Genomic DNA, 27604 nt, shown 5'->3' with positions numbered 1-27604 from the left:
CACCCAGGTAAGCGGCCACGTGCACAGCTACATAAACACTCCCCTCCCAGCACACACAGCCCCGCACGGGCACCTTCAGGCATTCACGCCCAGGACTTCCAGCCCCTAATATGTCACTCCACAGTGACACGGCCACCCACGGCCAAGCACCATGAGTTCTCCTATGGGGCCCAAAGCTTCCAGCCCAGAAAGGCCCAGGTCTGGGGGCTCAGAGAGAGCCGCCCTGGAGGGGTGAAGTGCCAGGTGAGTGCGGGCCAGCATCCAGGGCAGTAACCTCAGGGCTTGAGCCAGCCCTGGGCTTCCCCCTGCCCACCAGCCCCTCTTTCCCTCTCCAGCTCCCCGACACAGGCTGCAGGGCCAGAGCAGGATGGACCAATGGAGGCCTCTCACCTTGATGTCAGGAAACTGACCCAGGTACGTGTCCATGGTCAGCAGCGCCTGGTCCACCAACTTCTGGTGGTAATCCATCCAGAGCAGGTCGTTGTTCTGAAGGAGGCAAGAGCACGGGAGGGTCCCACCAGGGGAACTGGGCCACACCCCGCCCAGCCCTCCCCTCCCAGGGACCTGGGGGTCAGCCCTGGCCCCATCACTTCACAGCGTGGTGGCTTCTCAGAACCTCAGTTTTCTCATCTGTGAAATGGGGGTAACCACGCCTGCCTTTTCACAAGGTGACATGAGGATCAGACAGGCCCAGGGCTGATGGGGCCAGGGGAAGGCTTTCTGAGGCCAGAGACACAACACAGAGGGGAGGGGTGGCCTCAGGACATCATCAGAAGAGCCATCTCAGTGTGAGAGCCATCAGAGGAGAAAATGACCCTCGGAGAAGGGAGAGGACTTGCCCAAGAGCACACAGGACTGAGGACCAGAAGGACGCAGAGGGTGGGCCAGCTAGGCTGGCCAGCTGAAGCTGGGGGTCCCTCGGAGAAGGGCTGAACCCCGGCCCTGCACTCACCTCCGCGATCTTGTTCGCCTCATCCCTGCCAGGCCAGTCAGGCTCGTATACCTCCTGCAGACACTCGTTCAGTTTCTTGGAGGCTTCGTGCATGGCTGTGGGGCAGGAGGGCCACGCTGCAGCCAGGGCCACGGGGGCCCCTGGTCAGGGGATAGCCTTGCCCCCATCCCCAAAGGCCCAGGAGGTCGGTGAGTCTCCACTGACGGCCCGAGCCCCTACCACAGACACTGCTGCCCCTCCCCAGCTCTGCACCGTCAGCTCCAGAGGGAAAGGCCCCTCTCTGAGACCGAGGCCACGTCTGTCCCTTACCTTTGACTGAAGCCAGGTAGGTCCGGAGATCCTTCTGCAGCCGGGTGCCCTCAGTCTGCAAAGAGAAAGACAGACCATGGTGAGGGCCTGGGGCACAGCCAAAGCTGCCCTCTTCTTCCCACAGGCCCCCGTCCATCGATAGTGGATGGCTGTCCTCACCAAGGCATCAGGGGGAGCCTACAGAAGACCCGACGGGTCGGTGCCCCCAGGCTGGAGCACAGCAGCTATCACCTGTCTGGCCATCGACACATGCTGAGTGCCCGTTATGATCTGGGCATCTCGGGACCCCTCTGCCCAAAGGGACACTCATCCCAAGTTTGTCAGCACCTGCTCTTCCAGGCACTATTCTCAGCCCCGGAGGGGAGGCAGGAAGACATCCCTCCACCCTGTCCAAAATGCGGGGGCACGGCCACCCTGCACAGGCTCACCCCAGCACCCTCTCCCGTCCCCCTCACACAGTCCCCACCACCACCCCTACAGTGTCCTTAGAGCTCCGTGCATCAATTGTGCATGGGGGCCAGCACCAAGGCTGAGGTTCCGAGACTTGCCAGGGTTCCGAGACTTGGCAGGGTGATGCAGGCACCCAGAGAGCCAGCAACACCTCCAAGGCCTGGGCGCTCAGGCCCCAGTGTGTTGAATGGGTCATGAGCTGCCTGTGTGTCCAGACAGATGCCTCCATGGGACTGTAGAGACACCACACAGGGAGGACTTCAGAGCATCGAGTCAAAAAAGGAAACCCTCTCCAAAACTCCTTCAGACCCCACAGAGGACAGCATAAAACCCCAGCCACACATAATTCTTACAAGCATCAAAATTTAAGGCGTGCTGATTAAAGATTAAAGGAAGAAAAGAAAAGGCCAAGCCACAAGCCTTCAAACCTCCCTGGCATTCCTCCAGGGATCGCCTGTGGGCCCCAGGAGACTGGGGAGTCAGGAGGGGTCCGCCCTGCTCTGGAGGCAGCCTGCATAGGCTTACCAAGTAAATGTTCTGGTGAGATGAGGACTAAACAAGGCCCTACTGCACAGCACAGGGAATTATATTCAATAGCTTGTAATAACCTGTGATGGAAAAGAATATGAAAAAGAATAGATACCTGTAATTGTATCGCTTTGCTGCACACCAGAAACTAACACATTGTAAATCAACTATACTTGAATTTAAAAGAAAAAATAAGAATATGAAAGCAAGTCTATGTATATTCGTATATGACTGGAAAATTGTGCTGTACATCAGAAATTGACACACATTGTAAACTGACTATAATTCAATAAATAAATAATAAATAAATAAATAAATAAATAAATAAATAAATAAGAAAAGAAAAAATAAGTGTGTTTGTGATGCAATGCTATTTGTACTCATCTGACATCACAGAATCTTCCAGACCCAGCTTCTCTTTCCTCCAAGGCTCCATCATCTTGCTTCCCTACCCATTGTCCCCCAGTGTCTTGTACCAGAGGAGGGGTCGCCCTGGGGAAGGTCGGGGGTGCCGCACTCACCCGGGCTTCAGGCTGTACCAGGGCCCCTTGTGCTTCCAAAACAGGGACACACTGTGAGCAGCCACGCTGGGCACAGATGTGCAAGGGGCCGCCCGGAGCCTGGCCTCCCCGCTGCCAACCGCAGCTGGTCCCAGGCCCCGCTCCCTGGTCGGTCCCCAGTGCCTGCCCCGGGGCTCCCAGCCAGCTGCCTCCTGCAGGGTGATGCCCAGGCCGCCAGCACAGAATGTGTGTGTTCCCCTCCGCACTGGCCTCCGGAGGCTCCTGGACGCTAACACATGCCTGGCAGAGCAGCTGGGGGAAGGGGAAAGTCCTGCAGCCGCTGCCCCTCAGCCTGCTCTCCGGGCTCCAGACTTGGGAGTCTGGAAGGGCACCACAGCCCAGGACCAACACCAGGCGGGGCTCTGCACGGCGGCTCGGCAGGTACCCCACGTCCCCGCTGTACCTCCCACAAAAGGCTAACCCCCGCCTTCCTGGCATCAGCCGCCACTGGTGGCCTGAAGACCCAGGCCCCCATCTTCCCAGTGAATCTAGGGGGCAGGGAAGTCCCCTTCTGCACAGACTGCCTCTGGCTCCAGCTGCCTCCCGTGGCCCTCTGCAGGCAATGCCAGAGCATCTTCACTCCATAGCCAGGGAGGCCCACTCGGAGCAGAGCCCGGGGTGAGCTCTGGGGGACCAGCAGGAATCAGACCTGCCTCACCTCAGTGACACACAAACAGCCAGAATGAGCCCTGGGGTGCAAGGTCCAGGCGGCCCCAGAAGGAAGAGCTTGGGCCACCTGGCTTCCAAGAAGGCCTGAGCTCGGTCTGGAGTACTCGGGCTGGTGGGGTACAAGTGGGCCCCCCAGGGTTTCTCAGTGCAAGGACTGAGGGCAGCGGTGCCGTGACTAGCATTGAGTGGGCCCAGAGGGGCTGTGCCAACTGGGTCCCTGTGAAAGCAGATGACACAGGGCGACCTACACCCTCTCCTAGGGTGCACCCCCATAGCAAGGGGTGGGAGATTTGCTTCCCGGAAGCCCAAATTTCCTGCCACCCTCGGCCCTGACTGGCACTAGGCCCACTACGCTCAGTGTCCCCAGATGAGGTGGGGCTCCTTACCTTTCCCAGGGGCCCCCAAGCCCTGCAGCTCCTTGAATTCACTCCCTCAAGAATAATGACCTTCAACTTTTCTAAACCCTGACCCCCTCACCCCCAGGCCCCCGTCAGTCCCACACACCAATCAAATCCAGAACTGCCTAGGAGCCTTAAGCCCTAAGGGAGGGTGGCCCTGAGCCTCAAATGAGACCTCAGATTTGCCCACCCCTGCTTTCACCCTTGGCCCCTGAGAAGCCGACCACCCCACCCACCCTGAAGGCAGACACAGCACCAGGTCAAATGACTGCCCATGTCCACAGCCAGGGAGCCACAAGCAGCCCCCAGCACTGGTTATCTTTAGCCCTGGCCTCACTCCCCTGCCCTTCTGCACGAGGATCAGTGAGCGACTCCCTGCCCAGGGCCAGGGACCCAGAAGGGGTGACTCTGAAAGGCGAGCGGAGGGAGCAACACTTTGGTCACAGCTCTGGGGCCAGCTGCAGGGAACCTCAGCTCCCAGACCTTTCACCAAACAGCCCAGCCCATTCCATCCCCTCACCCCGGGGCTGCAGCTCAGGAGCTGCCCTAACATTTCTCCTCCACTCTGCCATCAAGACCGGGGCTCAGCTCCAAGAGAGGGGACCCGAGAGGGGACAGATCTGGATTTAAATCCCCAAGCCCCCACCCCCAAGCAGCTACGTGGCCTGGGAACCTCTCTGAGCCTCAGGTCCCTCCTCCATCACATGAAGAGAATATTAGCACCCACCTCAAGGCTGGGAGGCTCCTGTCTATAAAACATAGGGCACTGCCAGCCCCGCAGTAGGGACTCAAGTAACGGCAATTCTCTGAAAGGGTTTCAAAGCAGCTGGCAACACGGGGAGGCCAGCTGAGTAAGGGGCAGGCCTGGGCCTTCCGGGGGACAGAATCAGGAGGGAGGGCTTCAGAGTTTTTGTTCAAGCCTCCACTGCGCAGGTGAGAAAACTGAGGCAACAGGGCAAGGGCTCACCCGAGCCACACAGACAGTAGATGTCTCTGTGATGGGCCTTGAAACACCTCCCCTCACTGACCTGGGGGACAAGCAGCCATGGAGGCTCCCATCACTGCTCTGGGGAGCTTCTCTGGAAGGCAGGGTGGACTTGGCCCTGGAGCCACTCCCAGCATGCTCCCTGGCCCTCTCCCAGCATGCTCCTTGCCAGCCCTCTCCCAGCATGCCCCCCTCGCCCCTCTCCCAGCATGCTCCCCACACCCTCTTCTCCCAGCATGCTCCTTGGCTCTCTCCCAGCATGCTCCCTGCCCCTGGCCAGTGAGCTGAGTTCTCCAAAGGAGGCCCCTTCACCCCAGGATTCCATTCCACCTGCGGAGACATTGGGGGCACCCTTAGTGCTTTCTGAGGCTTCAGATGTGGACAAGGAGCAGGAAGAGGCCTGGTCCCTCCGGCCCCCAGTCTGGGCCCACCTGGCCCCTTTCCTGACCTCACTCTCCATGCACACTCCCCTCCGCCTGCCCTCACTGGGGCTGGTCTGCAGAAGCCGTGGCCCAGCTCTCTCTCCCTGCCTCCTTGGCCCTCCTCAGAGAGGGGAAATCACCAGGGTCATTTCACTCTCCCTTCTACTGTCCTCAGACTCAGCTGCCATAGTAGCTTATTCTAGACTTAGCAGATCTGAGGGGGAAGGTCTCAGGTACAACCCTGATGAGATATTTAGAGCCCTTTGGTCAGGAAGCCCTCCCTTGAACCTAACCACCGCCCCAAGGCTGACAACATTATCAAGGCCCTTCTGCTACCACCCCGGCCCATAAAAGGAATAGGGGGCAAGGAGGCCCTTCAAGTCCCTTGCAGTCTTCGGAACCAGACGAGTATGGGTTTGAATCCTGTCCCAAAGCTGGATGCCCTTGGGCAAAGTACACAACTTCTATAAGCCTCAATAGCTGCCCCTCTACAAAAGGGAGCAATAATACCAGCTGCCTTACAGAGGGGTTGAGAGGCACCCACAAGCCTTCCATAAATGGCCCGGCCTGGAGCCCACCACTCAGCAGGTGCCCAAACCAAATCCAGTCCACTCTGCTCCCATATTAAACCCCGCAGACACACTCTCTTCATGAGAAGCTTCTAAGGTTCCCTCTTGTCTGGACCTTCAAAGTTTTCCAGAGTCTGGCCACAATCTACTGCCTGCTCCTGCACACCTGATGTCTGACCGAGGACCTCAAGTACACCCCTGCCCCTCCCTCCTCTTTCCCATGGTTCACATACAGCACCAGTGCTCCCTCCTCCAAGAAGTCTTCCATGACCTCACCAGCCCACTCAAATCCTCCTCATGCTCCCCTACTCCACAGCTTCAGCTCTTGACATTCTCCACCTGGCAGCCACAGTTCCACTGTCACATGCTCTCTAAGGCTGGCAGCCACCCCCTGACACTCACCAGCTGCTTGTTGAAATTCTGGACACACTGTTCAAACTGCTCATCCTTTGTCTCATCCGCCTTCCCCAGTTTCTGGAGGACCTGCCGAGGCAGAGGGAGAAGGGAGGAGTGTTACCCTGAGGAGAGTGGCAAAAACCACGAATGTCCTGTCACCAATCCCACGGAACCCTCCCCACCCCAGCCAAGGTCTGAGAGGCCCACAGCCAATGCCACGCAGCCCAGGGCACTGGGCACGTTGGGAGGCCTTGTGGCGCTGTGATCCCCAAGGGCAGGACTGGGTCCACCGATTCTTGAGACCTCTCCACCCTCTACACAGGGCTCACCCATCAGCCAGGAGGAGGAGCTTAGGACAGGCTTGTAGTCATCGAAACCAGGAGGAGGAGGGCTTCACCAACAGTGTGAAGGAAGGGGCACCCCCTCCCAGCTGATCTCACTCCGCACCCCTGGGTGCCCCACCCCTACCCTGGTGGCTGAAAAGTGAGCTGAGCAGCAGAGAGGCCAGGAGGGGCAGCTCCCCTCCAGACATGACTCCACCTCCCTCCTGGGCCCAAGGCTCACAAACGCCAGAGGGAAAGGCGGGGGGTGGGGGAACCACCCCAAGACCAAGAGGGCAGGGAGGGCTGGAGGGAGGGTAGGGGGGCCTCTGGCCGGCACTAGGAGTCCTCTCCCAATCTGATCCACTCCAGGCCACATCCAGACTCCCTCCCACCCCGGCACCCACACTGACACACACACACACACACACACACACACACACACACACACACGGTCTCACGGGCTCATGGGCTCAAGGCCACATGCTCTACTCCCAAAATCTCAGAGGCAGACTGTCCCCTCTGGTGAGTCACAGCTGTCCCTTCTCTGCTGTCTCACAGCAGAGGACGTGGAGGGCGGAGGAGGGGAGATGGGTGGGTAAAGGCAGAGAGAGAGAAAGTGAAAGAGAGAGAGACCCAAGGCCAGGAGAGAGGGAAAGACCTAGAAAACACAGGAACTGAACCAGGAGCCTGAGAGGCGCCTGACCAGAGGGCTGGCCCACCAGGTCCTCCCAGATTCCCCTCTCTCAGCTCTTGCTCCCTCCAATCCTGGAGAGAAAGTTGGGGAGCAGGAGAGAGTTGAGGGCAACAAGAAGAGAGCAAAGAAAGAGAAAGATAAGAGATGGGGCTACAGTGAGGCTGAGAGGGAGTGAGCTTTGCAGGGAGAGAGGGAGGCAAAGGCCCCCTCCACAGGCCTGGACAGGCACCTCCACCGGAAGCAGAAAGGGCAACACTGAGGCTATGGCCAAAACCCAACAAGAGTGAGAAAGCGGGTGGTAGTGGATGGGGGTGGCAGGTGGAGACGGAAGAAAGGTGGGCCCCGGGCAGGGCTGAGACGAGGATGGGCCCAATAGGCACAAGGAGCCTGTGAGCCAGCCCAGCAGCTGTCCGGGGCCAGAAGGTCCCCTCAGCCGTGTCCTCCCTTCAAAGACCCTGAAGTGGGCCACCCTGCATGGAATGCCAGGCCAGGGTCCTGGACCCAGGGATGCCCATTCCCAGAGCAGAGCCCAGATACTTCCTACCCTGACTGGTCCTAGGATGCCCTGTGCTGCCCTTCTGCTCTGTCCCCAGCTGCACAGGAACCACAGTGAGGCCAGTCAGCCCTCAGACCCCCTCTCTCTCTTCATGTAATGCATTTGGCCAACTCTTGCCAAGCACATGCTCAGGGTGCTTGGGCATCTCTGCTGGGACAGCAGATCCATCAGACACAGGTCCAGTCCCAAGACACGGAATCCACGAGACTGTGGGAGCCCAGGTTGGAAATCCTATCCAGCTTGGGCAATCAAGGAAGGCTTCCTGGGGGAAGTGGCAGCTCAAACTGAGGGGAAATCTTGCTGCAAAGGCGAGACCGAAGAGATGAGGTCCATGACCAGGGAATTTCGAATTACTCAAGGTGACTAGAAGTCACAGAGGATGGAGAGGAAAGGTGAGAGTGGCAGGGGGTTGGGAGGAGATTGGGGGGCGGCCGCCAACAACTTTGTGCTATGACAGTCAAGACACTGTCCATTGGGCAAGTGCAGCTGGATGCCAAGCACTGACACTGAGCTGAGAGGAGAAAAGCAAAACTAGACAAGGACAAGCAAGAAAAGGGCATGTCCCTCAATCCATAGGCTCCCCTACTCCCCTTGGCAATCAGGTCTGGTGGGAAACAGGGTGGAGCCGTGGAGGTGCCTGGTCCGCTCGGCACTGAGCACAGGCAGTTGACTTACCCTCGCCAACACCCGCCCCACAGCCCCACCATGTCCAAAGACAGAAACGGACCACCAAGGGTGAGAAAGAACTTCCGGAAGTCAGCAGGGGCCACCAGAGTGAACCAGAGGGTCCCAGGAAGCAGGGTCAGGGCCTGGGTGGCCCCCTGCCTCTCCTCCCCAAGGAGATGCACCCAATCAGAGAGTCCCCAGTCCCCGCCCTACCATCAAGGCTCCCGAGGCTTCCAAGGCCCCAGATGTCCACACAGACATGCACGCCTGGCCCCCATCCTCAGAGAGAGCTGTGTGGTCCACCCAGATATCTGAAGCCTCCAGGGAGGTCTTCAGGCCTTGAGAAGGAGGCCAGCCATGGTGAGACTACACCAGCAGCAGCAGTGAAGAGGTCCTTGAGGAAAGGGACTCTTACTGTCTCTCTGAGCCTCAAGCGCCTTGTTGGAAAATAAAGAGAACATTAGCGCCCTCCTAAAGGCTCATGTCGTAAAGCTCATCTCTGTACCTGGCCCATAGTGGGTACCTGAGTACTGGCGATCCCCTAAGAGGCTTTCCGAGCAGCCTTCAAACAGCTGGACGCCGAGCCCCACACTGACCCACCCTCTCAGTCCAGACTGATGGTAGCCCAAGATGCTAGACACTCTGTACGTGAATGCATGTGCACATCGCAAACTCCTATTCATCCTTCAAAACTTTTCTTAGCAACACCTCCTCTGCAAAGTTGCCCCTCCCTTCCCCCTCCTCCACCTCACTCTGTACCACTTAGGACCTGGGACCAGCTCCCCTCATTGCAGGAGTGTCTGCCTCTGGCCCTGCCCAATCCTGGGCAGCCTGAGGACAACGTCTAGCCCTCTCTGTGACCCCAGCTCCCTAACGGGGCTTGGCACAGGGGAGACACACAATGTGCTCTCATCAGAGCTGTGAACTTCGAAGGCAGAGTCATGACCTTGAACAAAACAGCCCATCACTCAGCCTCAGTCTCCTGTTGTGTAAAATGGGAGTATCGCGTATGTAAAGTACTCAGCCTGACACACAGACGTCCCAGAGCAGTGAACCCACGATGAAGGAGCGGGGACACCATCCAAGAAGCCTTATCAGGGCCACTGTGTCTGCCCTCACCACATCCTCAACTCAGCCAGATAGGAGAAGGGCTGAAATGCCTCAGAAGGAGCAATCCAGGGCAGAAAGAGGAGGGGGCTGGGGGCAGAATGAACGTCCTTCCGACATCCACCAGCCAGCCTCTCTGGGCCTGGGCTGTGACGGGCCGGCAGCCCCTCCCTGGGTGGGGCGGGAGGCCCACCAGGACATGACTGAGCGCCTCTAAGGCAAGAGCTTCCTGTGGCCCGAGTGCTGCAGGGCAGGAAGGGGCCCTGCCTGCCCCAGCCCCTCTCACAGCCAAGAGCATCGCCCCTCTCACAGCCAAGAGCATCGACCCTCCCAGCTGCTCCAGGGCATCTGGCCAAGCCCTCTCCTCCCAGCTGGCCAACCGCCCCAGGAGACAGACAAGCCCACGGGGCCCACACGCCTCCCCACACACGGCCACCAAACCCAGAGGGACAGAAAGGCCCCCCAGGGCCAGTCCCATTGGAACGAGGAGCCACCCCCAAGCACAGCACTTTACAGACACCCCTCACCCCTCCTCACAGCAGGTGTCTTCACCTCCAGGTGACAGGTGGCAAGTGAATCAGGACACACAGCCTAAGACTCACAGGAGCCAGCACAGGGCTGCTTCCAAGCTCCACAATTGGAGGAGGGGCACCCGGTCAACCTGGCCCCCTCCCAGCCACCCCAGCATGGCCAGCACAGGGCAGAGGACAAGTGTGCTGGCACCCACCACCCCTGACCCTGGAGGCCCCGCTGGGAATGCTAAGCCCTGAGTTCCAGGCAACCCTCTTCCAGAGGCTCTGACCCCTCAACCCCCAGAGAGTGGCCGAGGCCCCACATTGTTGGGGACACCGGCCCACATCTGAACTGCATGGCACAGGGCAGGAAGAACGCTTCAAGAGCTCTCCTAGAGAGCAGCTGTCCACCCCTCACCCAGAGCACCCCCAGCACCCCAGCCCTCACACTCACACACACAAGAAGGCCTCGTCCCGCTCCCCCAGGCACCCACCACCCAGTTGCTGAGACTCCAGCGGGCCTTCACCTTCCTCATTGTCTCCCAGAACCTCCTTGGCTACAGCCTGTGTCGAGGCTGGTCCCACAGTGAGCTGAGCTGGGGCGGCAGGCGTCACCAGCACACTTCCTCCTCTCGGCAGAGCCTGCGGTCCGGGGACCGCAGCAGCAGGATGCTCGTCCTGCCACAGGGGCTCCCTGGTAGGCAGGGGGGATGCAGACAGAGAGATGCACAGGCAGGATTTCCCACGGATCCCCCAGCACATACAGCCGGGACTGTTTTGAGGGGGACACCCCAAAAGGTGAAAATGAGGAGGAGGACTCCAGAATGGAGCCAAAGGCCACTGAGAGGCTGGGGCTGCGCCCTCCCCAGGTACACATGCTCACAGCCTCAGGGGGTTTCTGGTCCCTTCCCTGACACCCCAGGAGGCTCCCCGAGTGTCCCCCGCCACCTGCTCCATCCCCTTCTACACACCTGGAGGTCCCAGGCAGGAGAGCTGGGCAGACAGCCAGCCTCAAGGTCCTCCCACCCTGATGCTGCCCAGGCTCCAGGCCCCTGGTCCCCTGGGATGGATGCCAACCACAGAGTGGCCCGAGCCTGTCCCCACCTTCCTCCCAACCCTCCAGTAACCCAAGAGCCTTGTGGGCAGGCCTCAGCAGAGCAGGGGTGGAAGAGAGAGAGGTGAGCCCCTAGGCCCACCAGGCGCTGCCTCTGCACCTGCCCACTTCCAGTCTGAAGCCTAAACCGCACAGCCAGTTGAAAGCACAGTACAGCAGAGGGGAGGGTACAGCTCAGTGGTAGAGCGTGTGCTTAGCACGTACCGGTCCTGGGTTCAATCCTCAGTCGGGCCATTAAATAAATAAATAAACCTAATTACCTCCCCCACCAAAAAATAATTTTTAAAAAATGTACAACAGACTGCCATCTACCCTTCCCCCAAGTCACCCACTGTCACACGAGGCCACCTCTGCTTTATCTCTTTCTTTCTATTTACACAGTTGGTTTGTACATTAGCTGGACAATTGGAAACAGGCTGCGGACATCGTGACCCTTTACCCCAAATCCTTCACTCCTGACTTCTGCAGGTTCCCTAAGAATGTTCTCCTACATCTGCTTAGCACCGAGCACACCCGATGTGTTGACTCTTTACTTACTACTCTCCTCCAGTACGCGGTCCCTATTCAAACACCCGTCGTGGGCCCCCACATCTCCCTTATGCCTGGGTTACTTGTTTGTTTTTCTGATCTGGGATCCAAACACAGCTCACACAGGGCTTCTGTCACGTCTTTTATCTCCTTTAGTCTAGAATATTCCCCTGCACACCTGTACGGATTTTTTTCTCTTTCGTGATACTGACATTTTTAAAGAGGACAAACCAGTCCTTCCTGCAGGTCCATCTGCTGGTTTCCATGAGACGGAGCTCAGGTTCAGCATTGTTTTGGCAAGCATCCTGCAGAGGCAGTGTGTCCCTCCAGCAGAATCCCATCAGGACGTCCCCTGTTGGCCGTGCTGAGCTTGCGTGCCCGCTGCTCAGGCAGGGTTTACCAGACCTCTGCTGCAAAGGTGACTTCGCTCATGAGCATCAGTTAGGGGTACCCTAGTGAGGCGCGACACAGCATCACTCTGTGAATGTCCACGGCTGATAACTTTTCACCCCATGCCTACATTTACAACCGTTGAATACTTGGCTACTCAAAGTGGTTCAATGGAGCCTGGTAGAAAGTTTCAGGCCCCTCCCAAGAACTGCCGGATTTACCTGTGCATTTAAACAACTCCCTTGTGCTCCAGATGCACATTAAAGCCTGAGAAGCTCTGCACCCCTGGTCTTTGCCTGAGCCAACTGTTAGGGCCTCCATCACCCACTCTACACCACTTGGTGTTCTGAAAGAAGACTTTCCCTTGGCCATGCCTTATGGGGATACCACTATGGACTCCTGCTTCCGTTTTGCATTCAGCGTGTTATAATCTACCTCCATCATTATTTCTTTTGATGCTCAAACTGTCCTAATTTGGCCAGCGGGAGCCTGTGGACACGTCTCCATTGGTCTTTGAGCACTTCCTTGCGTTCTGACACTACGGGATGCCCAAGGCTCACCCAGGCTCAGTGTGTGCTGCCCGGCCCCAGAATCAGCCCTTTCTCCAAGCCTCAATCTGAAACTGTCCCCTCCTGCAGTCACCAACCAGACTGGGGGCAGAGCCACCAACCCTCCTCACTGAAGTCACACCCAGTAGAAAGGACCCAGGGGTCAGGAACCTGGAATCAGCCCTTTCTCCAAGAATCAGCCCTTTCTCCAAGAAGCCAAGCTCCCCTTTGTGGGGAGGGGGTGCTCACTGCTCCTGGGTGTCATTGATTCTAGGTCCTTCTTTTTATCTTATGCCTTGAGCTACATTCTCTCACCCCCACTTTAGGGATAAGAAAAGTCAGGAATTGGCCACGGGGCTAAGAGGGAGCAGAGCCAAGACTCAGTGGCTTTGTGGTACCCAGGCAAGTGTGGCTCAGATCTGCCATGGCAAAGTGAGCTGGACTCAAGGCCACAGCAGCTGCCCTTTGGGTCCATCACTGTGTCCCGGCCAAGGCCATGTGCCCAGTGACTGAGCACTGGGGATGCAGAGACAGCTCTGGCCCAGGGATGCCCTGCTGGCCTGGTGGAACCCTCCTTGGCACTGAGCTGCAATGTGAGCCCCAGGGCATGGTACCTCGACTTTATGAGGAAGGAGACAAAAGCACTGAAGGGACAGTGGACTGGCCAGGACTGGACCCCAGGTTCCTGACCCGTGAGTCCCTTCTATTGGGTGCAACTCTGGCGAGGGAGGTGGGTGGCTCTGCCCCCAGGCTGGTTGGTCACTGCAGGAGGGGACAGTTTCAGTTGCCGCCCAGCCCACAGAAACTCTGCCTCTCCCTCCAGGGCCCCGTGCGCTCACTCCCACAGACGTGTCCATCACCTCCAGGGCAGCGGCGCTCACGCCCAAGGCTGGTGATCTGCAAGAATGAGGGGCCTGGCCTTCCTGGGCTGTGGCTGGCAGGGGCAAGGAGCAGCTCAGGCTGCTGCCTGGGAGAGGCACCCTGGGCCCAGAAAGCAAGTCCAGAACAAATGGCCAGAGGCCCAGCCAATAAATCTCCTGGTGCCGAGCTGCAGTGCCGGGCTGGCTGCACATCAGGTTTGGCCTTACTGCTTCCCAGCAGGGTGAAGACTTTTTAAGAAAGATTAATGTTGAAACCCTGGCCCTGGGCAAGAGCCAGGAGCAGCACGGAACCCCCAGGGGTCCAGAACACCCCGTAACTCGGGCCCCCACGCAGCACCCATCTGCAGTCTCGCGTGTCCATGTGCTGGTGTCAGCCACGTGTCTGCACACACACATAGGCACACACACATGCACACGACAAGGCTCCTGTCCACAGCCCTTCAGTCATTTCCAGGCACAGCAGGAAGGTGGCAGGAACCACGAGGAGGCCACAGAGCCAGACAAGAAGCAGAGCAGAGGCCAGGAGACAGTGCGGAAGAACCTAGAATGCAGAGAGAGCTGGAGAGAAAACCAGAGGGGAACTGACAGTCTCCCAGGGTGGCCAGAGGGGCTCCAGGTCAGGGAGGGCAAGCTCTGGGCAGATAGGTGTCGAGGAGGAGAGGGGACCTCCCTCTCCCCAACACAACACACATGCAGGGCTGCCCCCAAGAGATGGGCCTGCACCCAGGGCCTCAGTCCTCTCCCCTGGTTCCTCAGCACCCCCCTCCTCACTCAGGATCTGTTTCCCAGAGGCTGGCTGGGAGGTGGTGGCCAGAGGGGCTGCCACCTTGCCCTCCTCTCAGGGGAAGTGCTGTGAGCTCAGCTCCTGCCCCAGAGGGGTCCCTTCACCCTCAGATTTCCGCTCTCAGCCACACTCCAGTCCAGCCAGTGAAGCTCCTCGCAGATTCCCGCTGAGACCCGGGCATCGGCTGCTTGGCTCCTTTGAAGCTCCACAAAGATCCCCTTGCGGGGCATGACCCCAGGGAGCCCAGTCCAAGGACCCACCAGGGGGGGCCACCATCCTTGACATCCCCTTAAAAGTGGGTTCTTAACACCAGGACATCCCAAGGGATGACCGTTGGTCCCGTTACCTAGCTGAAGAAACAGGCCCAGAGAGGTCACTCTCCTAACGAGTGACAGAGCCCGGACCCCAAACCTGATGGGCTTCAAAGCCCAAACCCAACTTGCGACTCTTCAACGAGGGTACACAGACAGCTGGGGGTAACAGGCAGGGTGTCTGTTTACTACAACTCCATCTTGCTGCGTTCCAAAGATTTAACTGGTAAAGAAACCACTTTTGCAACATAACCAAGAGAGACAGATTGAGTATTCGAATGCAAAGTCTGCAAAGATTTTTTTACAATGAAATGCAAAACTGAAAAGCATTTCCAGGTTCCCACTGGCCAACTGAGGCCGGGCTGCACCGTCCCCTCCACCCCCATCCCCGAAGCTCGGTGATCTATTTTTTTTCACAAGTCTTCATGTTCCAGAGGTCACTGTCCCCTGACACCAGTCCACAGAGACTCATCATCCTTTTCCATGGGCCCCTGGTAAGAACGGTTGACTGATTGGGGAAGCCAACTGCCCTTTCTCGGGAGACTGTCACTCTAAAATTACCTTCTTCCTCTTTTAGTGATTTTCCCTTTTCTTCTGAAATACTGGCGAGAGTAAAAAGTGATGTTTGGTTTGCTTTTATTCCATCCTTCACTGGTGCATAAAAACTTGGCTGCCACCTATCTCAGCCCCATAACAATGCCTTCAAATATGAAACCAAAGTGCAGACACCCCACCTGCCTCCCAGCAGGGCCCTTTACTGGGCTAGCCCAACCCCTGGGAAAGGTAGGGGCTGGGGTCTCCTCCACACCCATCACTAGGTGGAAGGGAAGGGCTCTGAGCCCAGGTAAAGAGTTTCCAGTGGACTCCAGCCAGGAAGCCCTTCCCCCACCCCCTTCTCCCCTCCCTTCCCAGGAAGCCTGAAAATCCAGCCTCAGCAGATAAGTCAGTGGCCAGCAGCCAGAGTGGGGCCACCCAGACCCCACAGGAAACTAGGGTGTGCTGAGGGCAGCAGAACAGCCCAGAATGGAGCACAGGGGAGCAGGGGTTACGGTCAGGATGGGGAAGGGGCTAGGGAGCTGGGAGGGGCTGGGCTGGCGGAATGAGACAGGCAGCCACCAAACAGAGGCGGTCCTGAATCCAGCGGCGTCCCAGAGTCTTACAGGTGTTCTCTGAATCCTGTGCTGAGAGGGAGGTGTTCCACAGACGAGGAAACCTGAGGCTCAACGCCCCAGGTGTCAGGGCTCCATCAGCAAGAGCTAGAATCTGAATGTGGTCATCCATTCTCAAGCCAGTGGCTCTAACAGAGCCCCTTCCACGTGAGAGGGCGTGGGAGGTCAGCCAAGAGGAGGTGCCCAGGAACCCAAGGAGTACAGGGGGGCCTGGGCTTGGTGGTGACTGGCTCCCCACTCCTCAGGGACCACCCATCAGGCTGAGCCCATTTCTAGACATCATCAGAACCAGAACCAGGCCTCCTTGTCAGTAAGAGGGCTTCTGGAAGGGCCAGGACCACCCAGACGGAGCTGGCCACCCACTTCCACAATCAAATGGAAGAAAGGAACTTTTCGCCAACTTCTAGAGGTGGACCCCAGCTGCTCCCTCTGCAGGGACCCTCACTTGATTTTCCCCTCACTGCCAGGATCCCACGTTCCTACCACAGGGAGGAGTCCCCACCCCTGGACTCTGGGACACGCTCTCCCAGCCTGCCTGGCTCTATTCTATAGGAAGCAGGAGGGGCTGGTGCACACAGCGGGAGGCATGTCCAGTGGTGATGGAGGTCTCTGATCAAAAACACAGCAGAGCATGGAGAGGGTGGGGCTCAGAGAAGTGAGCTCTGAGACCTGATGAAGGAGGGAGAGCACACCAGGTAGCAGGCACAGCAAGTGCAAAGGCCCTGAGGTTGGCAGAGCAAGGCTGGAGTGTGGAGAGAGGGCAATAGGGCAGGCGTAGGAGGAAGATGCCCAGAAACACAGGTACTGAGCCCTTGGCATGACTCATCAGTCAATCCCCTCTGCAACCTCACGAAGGAACTACTGTCATCATCCCCATTGTGCAGATAAGGAAACTGAGGCACTGCCTTAAAAAAGCCCCAGGGTCACACGGGCTGCCGGCAGGGTGACTAGGATCCCAACCCCAAGCCTGGCTCCAGAGGCTATGTGCTCTAACCAATGCACAAAACTTCCTTGGCAGCCAGGACCAGGTCACAGGGCCTTGGTTGGAGGCCCCAGGAAAACTCTGGCTTTGAAACTCCAGCATGAACCAGGAAGCCCAGGCTGCTGCGTGGGGACAGGATGCAGAGCAGGTTGGAGCAGGGAGCCCGTTTTCAAGGTGACCACAATGACTCAGGTAGGGGAAATGACAGTATAGGGCAAGCAAAGGCAATGGGGAGGAGTGGTCAAATGTGGGCAGGGAAGTGAGGGGGACGCCAGGTTTGAGTAACAAGAGGGAAGGAGACTTAATACCCTGAGAGGGGGATACATGGGGGTCACAGTGAGTTTGAGGTGGCCAGAGATGCTGGGGAGGGAGCTGGAGATACAACAGCCAGGAGCCCCAGGGCAGCCAGGACAGACTCTGCCATCGGGCTCCTGCCCCCTCAGTGTCTCCCACCCCGGCCACCTGCTCAGGGCAGTGACCAGCTTGGTGTCTGGTCTGGACAGCTGCTAAGAGAAAAGAAGGGGAGGAGGGAAGAGGCACTTTTGGCTCGGGACCCCTTCTGCTGGGGAGGCCTCGGGGCAGGAGGCATGGGGAACAGCCCAGGCTGTGCAGCCCGGGGCAGGGAACTTAACCTTTTGGGCCCTGAGCCCCATCAGTGAACCAGAGCCAGACCTCTCCCTCCAGGGGGTGCAAGGATGCAGGGAGGCTGTGTCAGGAAGAGTGCTGGCTGGTTCCCCCCAACCCCCGTCCCCGTCCCCTTCCTCCCGTGCTGTCTTAGGTTCCTACTAGCCAAGCCAGAAAGCTTTAGCAGCCTCTCCCACCTGGTCCCCTGCATGCCTCCAGGCCCAGCCCCCAGCCCCCAGCCCCAGCCCCCACATGCCTTTCCCCTGCCTGGTGCCTGCCGCCCCGCGCACCTGCTCCCTGTGACTCACGCCGGCTTAAGCTTACATTCCTCGTGGACAGCAGACAGCAACCCACCCCACCTCCCACTCCCCGCCCCACCCCACCCCCAGCAGCCTCCTCCCCCACGGCTCTGCAGGGACCTGGCAAGCCCAACCACCACCACCCTGCCCCTTGGGTAAAAGGATAAACTGGGAAAGGCCCCCTGGGGTCCAAACAGCAGCTGAAAGCACTGGCCTCTTAGGACCAGCAGCACCCGCCCCAAGCAGCCCTGATGGGCCTTGATGTGTGACATCCCAGCACGGAGCCCGGGACGCAGCCCACTCCCCAGAGTGGTCAAGGAGGGCTCCCGGCCAGGGCACTTGGGATGGGAGGGACACAAGGCCACCCGCTGCTGGCCACTAGAGTTGCTGGGTGGGGCCTGTGGAGGACAGGCACGGCCCCACCCTTGGCCCAGCCCTCCTCGCCACCTGTTCAGAAATGTCAGCACCGCCACCCCCAGAGCCGCAGCCCGCCCACCTGTCCCCTCCATGCAAGTGTGGGTGCTATTCTCAGCCCCAGGCTCCAGGACGCCGGCCACCAACAGAAGGGTGGAATCTGCCCCTCCAGCCCAGCCACCTCCCACCAGCCCCTCATCAGCTGTCTCCTGGGCTCAGTGGAGGAACAGCCCATGTGGTGGGGCCGCAAAGTCTGAGCTCAGCCCACAGCTCAGCAGAGCACAGAGCCCAAGCAGGGGAGGTGAAGTTCCGACCCCACCCACCCTCTGGGGCCAAGCAAAGGTCTGACCCCCAGCTGGACCACCAACAACCCCACAATCTTCATCAGGAAACCCGCTTCCCTACTGATGCCAGGCCATGCTGGTCCTTCACATCACCTGCTCCAGGCAGCCTTCCCTGACTACCCCCACTCCAGGCACAGGGACTCAGTTGTCCCTCAGAATGCCCTCAGCCCTTTGTATGTCTGTTCCTGCCTGCGAAGCTCGACCTAAACATGCAACCAGGCTATTCCTTCATTTCACCACTCAGAATCCTCCACACCCACATCTGTGAATCTGAAACTGTTAAACAGCACCTGAAGGACATAAGACCCGTGGTATTTTTTCCAAACGCATTATTGCTATTACTTGGGTTATCGTTGTTATTTTTGTCATTCAAAGGAGTCGATGCCCAGAGTCAGCTTTAAATAGCTCCACCCAATCCTGCCAACCAGAGCACAGACACACGAGACAGCGGTGGGGAGGGCCGCCCCCTAGCCCTGTGGCCAGTCCCAGGCCCTCGGCTGCAGGGGAGCTGTCCCACCTCAGCCCTGGACAGATGCCGAGTTTCCAGTACCTGTGAGGACACCCCACTTTGCAGATGGAGAATCAAGGTGGGGCAGGGTCGGGGTGGGGGACTCACTGGTTCAGGGACCCATAGCAGAACCAGGTGGTCCTGCCTCCAGCCCAGGACTAGTTCCACTGCTTTCCACTCAAGTGGAGGCTGGAGGAGGGCTGGGATGGGACCAGAAGGGAAGGTAATCGGATCAAGGATGGAGATGGGGACGAGGGAAACAAAAGGGACCAAGAACAGAACAGACAGGGGAGGCAGGGGGTGCCCCAGCCCCCAGCAGATGCAACGACTGCTCAGGGGACAAGAGGGGCTTTTCCAGGCTCCCACCTGCCAATTCTGCACCCCGCTATTCTTGTGCTGGGACAGGGTGGGAGGGAAGTGGGTACAGAAATAGGGTGGGTGAGGAGGGGCCAGAGGGGAAGGCACTGTTCCTCCCACCTAGCAGATGTAGGGGCCTCCAGAGGCCTGGGCAGGTCACTGCCCTCCAGGTCCTGGCGTCCTGCCTCCACAATCAAAGTGGGGCAGAGAGGACCAGGCGAGCGCGAAAGGTCCCCTTCATCCCTGACTTCTCAGGGCTGGGGCAGAGTGTAGGCCCTGGGGCCAGTATCCCCGTCTAAGGAGGTCCCCAGGATCTGGCCTGCATCCCTCAGCAAGAAGAGTGGAGGCAGTGCAGATAGGACTGAGTGGCCGAGACCCACACACACACTCAAAAGAGAGGGCGCTGGGCCCCAGAAATCACAGTAAAACCAGTTCACCCCTCACTGCAGAGGGTCTCATGTCTTCCCGTTCCTTTTCTCCCCCAGGGCCCTCTTTCCAGGAGAGATGCAGTTCAATGGTAAGGAGAGTTTGGGCAGCCAGACAGAGTCACCAATGTCCTTTAAAAAAGACAAAATGAGGGGGAAGGGTATAGCTCAGTGGTAGAACATGTGCTTGCATGCATGGGGTCCAGGGTTCGATCCCCAGTACCTCCATTAAAAAAATAATAAAATTAAATTAATAAACCAAATTACTTCCCCCCCTTAAAAAAATACAAAATCATGGGAAACAGCCAAAGGAGGAGAGTAGAAAGGCACAGCTCAGGACATGCTTGGGGACGGACGCCCAGCCCGAGACCCTGGGAGGTCGGCCCCCAGCCAGCATGTGCTCTGGACACTTCTGGAGCATCTAAAAACTGGAAGGGACTCCTGCTGCCTACAGAGAGAGGGCACCAGGGTGGGAGGGCTGAATGTGGTGGGAAGTAGAGGGGTCTATGCCAGGCCCTCTCTGGGCCAACCCCTCCCCTTCCTTCCTCCCCTGAGGCCCCGCCACCTGGATCCCAAGCTGAGCCTGGACTCGTCTACCGCTGGTGGGCCAAGGTGGGCCTGGACTTAGGCAGAAGGGCCCCACAGGACCCACACAGAGGGCATGGGCCCAGCGGAAGACCCCAGCCCCGCCTAAGGCCTCAGCCCTGTGCCTCCCGTGCACTGACTGCACTCGCCCCGCTCCTCACCACACTGCTCGGAAGAGCAGGATGTGGGGTGGCCTCCCCTGGTCAATCGAGGCACGCAGCAGACACTGTGACCTGACGGTGTGGCGACTCAAAGCCCGGACGCAGAAATCGGTTCTGTCCCGCTGCTGACCTCGGGCTTCCCACGACCTCGGGCAGCCTCCTGGGGCACACCACCGGGCTCCCACCAGGTCCAACGGACCCAGGGCAGTGTCCACAGGAAGGGCCCAGGACCTGCCTAGGCACACAGACACGGAAACGCCTGGCTTAGTTTATATTTCAGAAAAACAATATTTTCCGTCCTGTCCCAGGTTCCACAAACACACACACTCCATTGTGGATTCTGTTTCTCGGTTTATATCAAGACTCAACTCATATTCCTGGCGTTAACTCCCTCCCTAAGTCTCCCCTCCCCCGTCCCCTCCGTCACCGGCAACCCCACCCTCCCTATCTCTGTCTTCAGCAGGTTGGGAGCTTTCGTGTCAGCGCCCAGGTCTCTCTACCTGGGGCTCCCTGGGAGGTGCAGGGTCAGGTCCGCTCCATTCAAATCCGACCCTGGCACTCTGAAGTCCCTAGATTCCTGCGTGAAGTCAGGTCCTTCCACTTCCTTGGTGGGGTCGTCGGGGATCCCTGGGCCACATGGAAATCTCTGACATGGCTCTGCAGGGTCAGCTTTGTGCTGGCCTGCTGGGGCAACCGAGGGTCCCACCCTCCCCGTCCCCCAATACATACATACACACACACACACACACACACACACACACACACACCCAAGTATTCACCCACAAAGGCAGCCCACACACACACCAATTTTCATTTGAAAACACTTAAGCAGTCATGTTTGCACCACAATAGTCTCCCCCAAGCATCCTGAACTGCCCTCTCCCGGGATTCAGGGATCGGGATTCAGGGATGGGAGTGGCAGCCCCTGGGAAAGGCCAACCTGGGGCCCAGTCTGACACTGAATGGGAGGAAATCACAGCTTCTCCCTGAGCTCAGGGCCCTCATCTGCCAAGTGGAACCATTACCCAGTCTTGCCTACCTCCTAGGTCCCTGAGGGGAACAAATGAGAAACGGCTGGAGAGAGCATTTTCTGCAAAGTACAAAACGTCATGGAGATGCTCACATGGCCCTCCCCTACAGAATCATTTGGACCTAGCCAGACCCAGCAGAACTCAGCTCTGCCACCGTCACTTCCAAGAGTCCCAGAGGTGACCTGCCCACAGTTAGAGAGGAATCTCGCTTCCCAGTCCCTAGATGGGCACACTGAGGCTCGGTGGCCGAGCCCAGGTTCAACCCCAGGTCTCTCAAGCCTGGGCTCTTTCTGCCACACACCTGACTCCTTGAATGAATGAATGAATGATGAGAGACCCCTCATCTCTGTCCCCAGCTCCCTCCCCTCATTAGGCCCCTCAAACCTGGAACCATCAGTCCTCCCCCCACCCATTCAATCAAGCTCTGGCTGGGATGGGTAGTGGTGGGGGGGCTCTGACTTCCCTCCTAAGGGAGGCAATATCATCCTTCCTAATTGTGCTTGTAGCCTAGACAGGAAAGAAAGAGAAAAAAAGGCACTCAATGCAGTTTAATTTCAAAAATCCTGTATCAGCAAAAACAAACAGCTCACAATACAAAAGCCAGAATGGTCTGCACTTGTGCATTCCCGGGGCTCCTCAAGATGCTCCCTGGATGGGGGGAAGGTATAGCTCAGTGGTAGAGCATGTGCTTAGCAGGCATGAGGTCCTGGGTTCGATCCCCAGTACCTCCATTAAATAGATAGATAGATAGATAGATAGATAGATAGATAGATAGATAGATAGATAGGCAGACAGACAGACAAGACAGACCAGACCTAATTACCCTCTCCCCAAAAAAGATGCTCCAGAGAACAGAACCCATGTGTTCGCTCCCGTATTCACTGCCTCCTGGGCCCACTCCACAAGCCCTGTGTGGAAGCCCCATCCCATTATCAAAAGAAGAAATGGGGATCAGAGAGGGCATGACTTGCCCAGGGCCCCAGAGCAGGTGGGTGGTCTCTGGGGCCAGGCTCCTTTCCTCTCTGTCCAGGTCTGTCTTCCTCCCACACACGCCCCCCACCTCCTTCCCTCGTTCAGTGTCACCTCGACCCTTGCCCACCTTGCTCTCATTCACTCATCACCCACATCTAGGCCCCAAGATGGTTACTGATGGGCTGGAGGGCCTGTCCTGAGAGATGGGTGCCCTCTCAGAGCAGAGAAACAAGGGGCCCACGTCAGCCAGGAGGGGTAGCAGGGGTCCCCTCGAGGGGTCTCTCCGGCCCTGGTCTCCCTGTGCCAGGTCTGTCCTCAGTGCCACACGGCGGGCCTGGGCTCACCCAGGGCCCAGGCATGTTGGCCGTCATCCTAGGGAGGGGCCGAGCTGAGCAAAGGGTCCAAAGAAAGTAGCAGCAGCTGTTGGAAAAAGGGCTGGAGAGTCTCCATTACCCGGTCCCCCTTCCGGCCCCACAGTGTCCAAGCTCCTCCAGCACAGGGTGGGGGCAGGGTGGGGGGAAGCCCGACCCTTCACCAGCCAGCCGCTCACCCCAAGCCTCATCCACACGTCACCTTACTGTCGTCCATGACTCGCCTGGCCGTCTACGCCTGGAACCTGGGTCCCCACCGGTTGGCATGCCCCCTCATCCTCTGAGGACCCTCCCCGGCTCTGATCCAGGAGCTAGAGGTCCCCCATCTGGCCCTGTGGTCTGGCCTGCAAGGGGAGAGCACACAGGGGTGCCCTGGACAGGGGTGAGCAGATCCACCGAGCCCTCCCTGCTGTCCAGCTCTACAAGCTTAGCGGCGTCATCCGCTCCTCAGTGTCACCTTGGGGCTTCAAGAAAGACAGAGAGAAGCAGGTATGCATGTAATGGGAGGGGGCACAGGAGGTACACTGGCCCTTCCAGGAAGTGGCCCCAGCCCCAACGACTCCAGGATGGCAGCCTTACTCCAGACCCCTCCATGCCTTCCTGGACACTGGCAGGGGTCATTCCATCAGGAGGAGATGCCACCTCCTCCAAGGAGTCTTCCCTGACTGCCCAAGCCAGAGGGGACACTCCTCAGGGCCCCAAGGCCCTTCTCTTGCCTCCCCCCCAACCCCACCCCCGGTGCTGGGATAGGCACTGTGCAGGGGGCTGGGAGCTCCTTGAGGGCAGGGGCCAGCTCTTCTCCTCTAGGTGCCCTCAGGCCTCAGCATCCTGGCCGCGGTGGGCAGGCCGCAAGCAAGAGGATGGCATAAGGTCATCCCAGCCTCCACCAGCTAATTCAGCATAAGAAGCTGAGGCTTCTAAAGCAAGGACCCAGCGGGGATGCCCTTCTCAGGTGCCCTGGGGGCTCCAGGATGGGGAGACTGGCAGGGGCCCGGGAGGCCTGAGAGCCCTGGCCCAGCCCCTCCCCCCAGCCCTGCTGCAGCTGCCGCTGCTGCCCACTCACTCCCAGCCCGCGGGGCCGGCTCCCCGCTGCCCCACTGCGGGCCTCGAGCTGCAGAGGCAGAGATATCTGTGTCGCCACCCTTCCACAGAGCGGAGACAGCACTGGGGACCTGGCAGTCACCCCAGGCTTGGGGACAGCATGGGGAGGAGGGTACAAATGCCCACTCCCGGGGGCACCATGGACAGTTCCCAGCACCCAAGGCCCACGCCCCTACCCCAGCTCCAACCCCACCGTCCACCCATACTGTGGCGCTGATCCCACCCCATCTGCTGTGGGACTCAGACCGGGGTCAAGGGCCGGGGCCAAAGGTGAGGTCCAGGAGGCAGCGGGCAAAGGCCTGGCAAAGAACAAGCTGAAAGGGGTCTAAGGACAGAAGTGACTCTTGGGTCTAGCAAATTCCACAACCCCCAGGTCAGCAACCCCCCGCACCTCTGTCACCCCAAAGCTTTCCCAGGTAGGACAAGGACCCCCGGGAGGGCCCCAACTCACTCCTGAGAACTCAGGTCTCTGGGCGGAGCACTGCAGCCCCCAGCTCAGGTAAGCCCCACCGGAGCCCTGAGCCATTTTACTTAGAGAAAAGGTACTGAATGGTGATGCCTGGGTCCCCCGGAATGGCCACTGCTGGGGTATGCTGCACCCCCTCCACCCAACCCCAAGACCTGAGCTCAAACCGGCCCCTGTGCTCTCTGGGGGCTGGAAATCCTGCAGCCACACCTCCCCCACCCCTCCCACCCTACACCCTGAAACCCTGTGGCCTCCCGGGCCTCTGCCGGCCATGGGCCTGTCTCCACCCGCTAGAAGAATCCAGGCATCCAAGAAACACATATACACTGAGCACCTACTGTGTGCAGAGCTGGGATTGCCACAGCAACCACAGGAGGCAGGACCCACCTGCACAGAGCAGATATTTTAGGGAGCTTGCGTCAAGCCTGGACCCGGGAGAGCATCCTCCCCACCCCGGCTCCAGGCAGCCAGTCCACAGGGTGGACCGCAAGTTCCCCAGAGCTGCGGGTCCCAGACTTCTAGGAAAACCTTCCGTGTGTGTGTGTGTGTGTGTGTGTGTGTGTGTGTGTGTGTGTGTGTGTGTTCATCGGTATAACTATTTCCTCTCCAAGAACATGAAGAAACAATCATTTCATAAAAGAAACACTGTTGCAACAATACACACAAATGGAGATATAATCTCAGAATAAAGTATGTTCTATTATATTGAATAAACCAGAGGCAGCTTTTATAGTTGGGACAACACGCACATTGCCTCACCTGTCCTCACCTGCAAGCAGAAGTCGTGTCCCAAGACTTGCATCATGAAATGCCAGGCTGTCCCCTAACCCTGGAGCCCACTAAACACCCCCAAAACAGAAAGGTCATACCCTAAAGTAAAGCTTAGACCCCAGGCTGGGGTCCAGAAGGAGATAAACAATCCCAGATCTCATTTAATGGGGGAGAAGGTGTGGGGACCCAAGTCTGTCAAATGATACCCCCCGAAGACAGGCTTTCTCTCCCTGGTAAGACCCATTTGCTAGTGTCCAGGCCTCCCCCAAGGCCTGACAGCTGTTCACCAAGGAAGTCGCAGCACCCCAGACAGCTGACCAGGACAGCTCATGCACAAGTCACGCCAACGCTCACCTGGTTGCAGCGAGGATGATCATTTTTACACAGCACCTGGCACTCAGCAAGTAGGCCACAAACCGGGCTACCTTTAAGTTAATATTTGACAAAGGCTTCCCCTAGGGCAGGAAGAGCCCGCCTTTCTCTTCTGAATTCCCCAGCCTTGACTCCTGCCAGCCCTTGGCCCTAAGCCAGCTTCACTGCCCAGTCCAGAACCACGTGGCCTCTTGGGGAGGCAGCAGCCTCTTCAGGGAGGCCCCAGGAGCCCCCCCAGTTCCCCCGATGCAGGCCCCAACCCCGGCGCAAGAACCACCCACCCTGCCCTTGGCTCGTGTCCATTTAATTCTCACAGCATCCTCTGGGGCACCCACCACCTACTTCAGTTGAGGAAACTGAGGCTCAAAGGGGTCAACGTGACCTGCGCAAGGGTAGTAACGGGGGGGGGGGGGAGGGAGTCAACCCCAGCTGCCTAGAGACTGGTGGCTTCTACCACCCTGAGGTGCTGCTGGATGTGAAAAACCTTACAGGTGGTCCTCCCCAGTCTCTGCCACCTTTGCAGCCTTCCTCCTCCTCTTTTATCAGCCCCTCCCACCTCCCCTCCCACATCCTGGGTGAGAGCCCCGCCCACCAAGCTGCCCAGGCCCACAACTGGTGGTGCCCTGCTGACTGGTTTCAGCATTAAGTGTCCTTTTCTTTACACTTTAAAAAAAAATTTTTTTTTGCATTCTTTTTTATTGAAGTATAGTCAGTTTACAATGTTGTGCCAATTTCTGGTGTACAGCATAATGCTTCAGTTATGCATATACATACATATGTTTGTTTTCATATTCTTTTTCATTATAGGTTACTAGAAGATACTGAATATAGTTCCCTGTGCCACACAGTAGAAACTTGTTATTCATCTGTTTTATATATAGTACTTAGTATCTGCAACTTTTGAACTCCCAATTTATCCCTTCCCACCTTTCTTCCCCCCAGACAACCATAAGTTTGTTTTCTATGTCTGTGAGTCTGTCTCTGTTTTGCAGATAAGTTCATTTGTGTCTCTTTTTTTTAGATTTCACTTATAAGCGATATCATACAGTATTTTTCTCTTTCTGGCTTACTTTGCTTAAAATAATGAGTGGTGGGGTGGGGAGTAACAGCTCAGTGGTAGAGCACGTGCTTAGCATGCATGAGGTCCTGGGTTCAACCCCAGTACCTCCATTAAATAAATAAAAATCTAATTACCGCCCCCTCAAAAATTTTTTTTAAATAAATTCTTTAAAAAACTATGATCATTTAAAAAAAGAAGAAGAAGGATGATCTGCACTTTTAAAGGCTGAGCTGAGCAACCAAACTGCATGGAGGAAGAGCTTCCCTGCTCTCAGGGAAGCTACCTGCCGCAGTACTTTTCATTTCTTTACAGTCTCCCCCAGCCAGAACGTCAGCTCCAGGTGGATGGGGGCTTGACTCTGTTCAGCCCTGTATCCCCCGTCCCTACAACAGTGCCCAGCACAGAGTGGGTGCTCAATATTTGTTTTGTGAATAAATGAGTGAGTAAGTAAACCCTGCAGTCACTTTACTGATGGCCAGAGCAAAGCCCAGGAAGAGGGAAACTAAGCCAGGGTTGCCGGATTTCTGTGGAGGTGAGTCCAGATCCCCCCTGGCACCGCCCGATTCCCTTCCCAGCCCCTCTGCACAGGCACACACACACACACACACACCACTCTGGGCTGGGACATTATAAACCCTCATCAGTCCAGGGCTCAGCTGGGATTAGCTGTCTATAGAGGCCTGTAATGGACACTCGCGGGGACAGGGGCCCAGAGAAGGGGCTGTGGGGGAGGGAGGCCTGCAGGTCATCACACTTGCTGTGTGATGGGCCCTTGTCCAAGGCTCTAGTCTCCACGAGCCAGCGAAGAGGAACCATTATTATCCACATTTTATACACGAAGAAACCAGGCTCAGGCTGGTCCTGCAACCTGCCCAGTGTCCCCGCTGGTCAGGGGAGCCTGGGACCACCTGCCCACGAGGCCACACGCCTGCTCCGTCTC

At 57.9% G+C, this 27604-nt stretch overlaps 1 protein-coding gene across 27 annotated transcripts in view; it reads right to left on the bottom strand.

Annotated features, from left to right (window-relative positions):
- BIN1 (bridging integrator 1) overlaps positions 1–27604 on the bottom strand; it is a 52032-nt gene that overhangs the window by 19414 nt on the left and 5014 nt on the right. For 24 of the 27 annotated variants that reach the window (XM_031451209.2, XM_031451210.2, XM_031451213.2 and 21 more), the window contains exons 2-5: positions 6245–6325; positions 1262–1316; positions 953–1047; positions 391–486 (exon numbers count right to left, since the gene is read on the bottom strand). In XM_031451209.2, the coding sequence (XP_031307069.1) occupies positions 391–486; positions 953–1047; positions 1262–1316; positions 6245–6325 (327 nt within the window). Of the gene's footprint in view, positions 1–390; positions 487–952; positions 1048–1261; positions 1317–2236; positions 2317–6244; positions 6326–10590; positions 10767–27604 lie in introns of those variants that run through there. The other 3 variants (XM_064484677.1, XM_064484676.1, XM_064484679.1) reach the window with 3 other exon arrangements.

The sequence above is a fragment of the Camelus dromedarius genome, chromosome 4 (genome assembly GCF_036321535.1).
Source record: "Camelus dromedarius isolate mCamDro1 chromosome 4, mCamDro1.pat, whole genome shotgun sequence".
Lineage (NCBI taxonomy): Eukaryota > Metazoa > Chordata > Mammalia > Artiodactyla > Camelidae > Camelus > Camelus dromedarius.
Note: the sequence above shows the minus strand (reverse complement) of the source record. Positions and strands in the feature narration are given on the sequence as shown.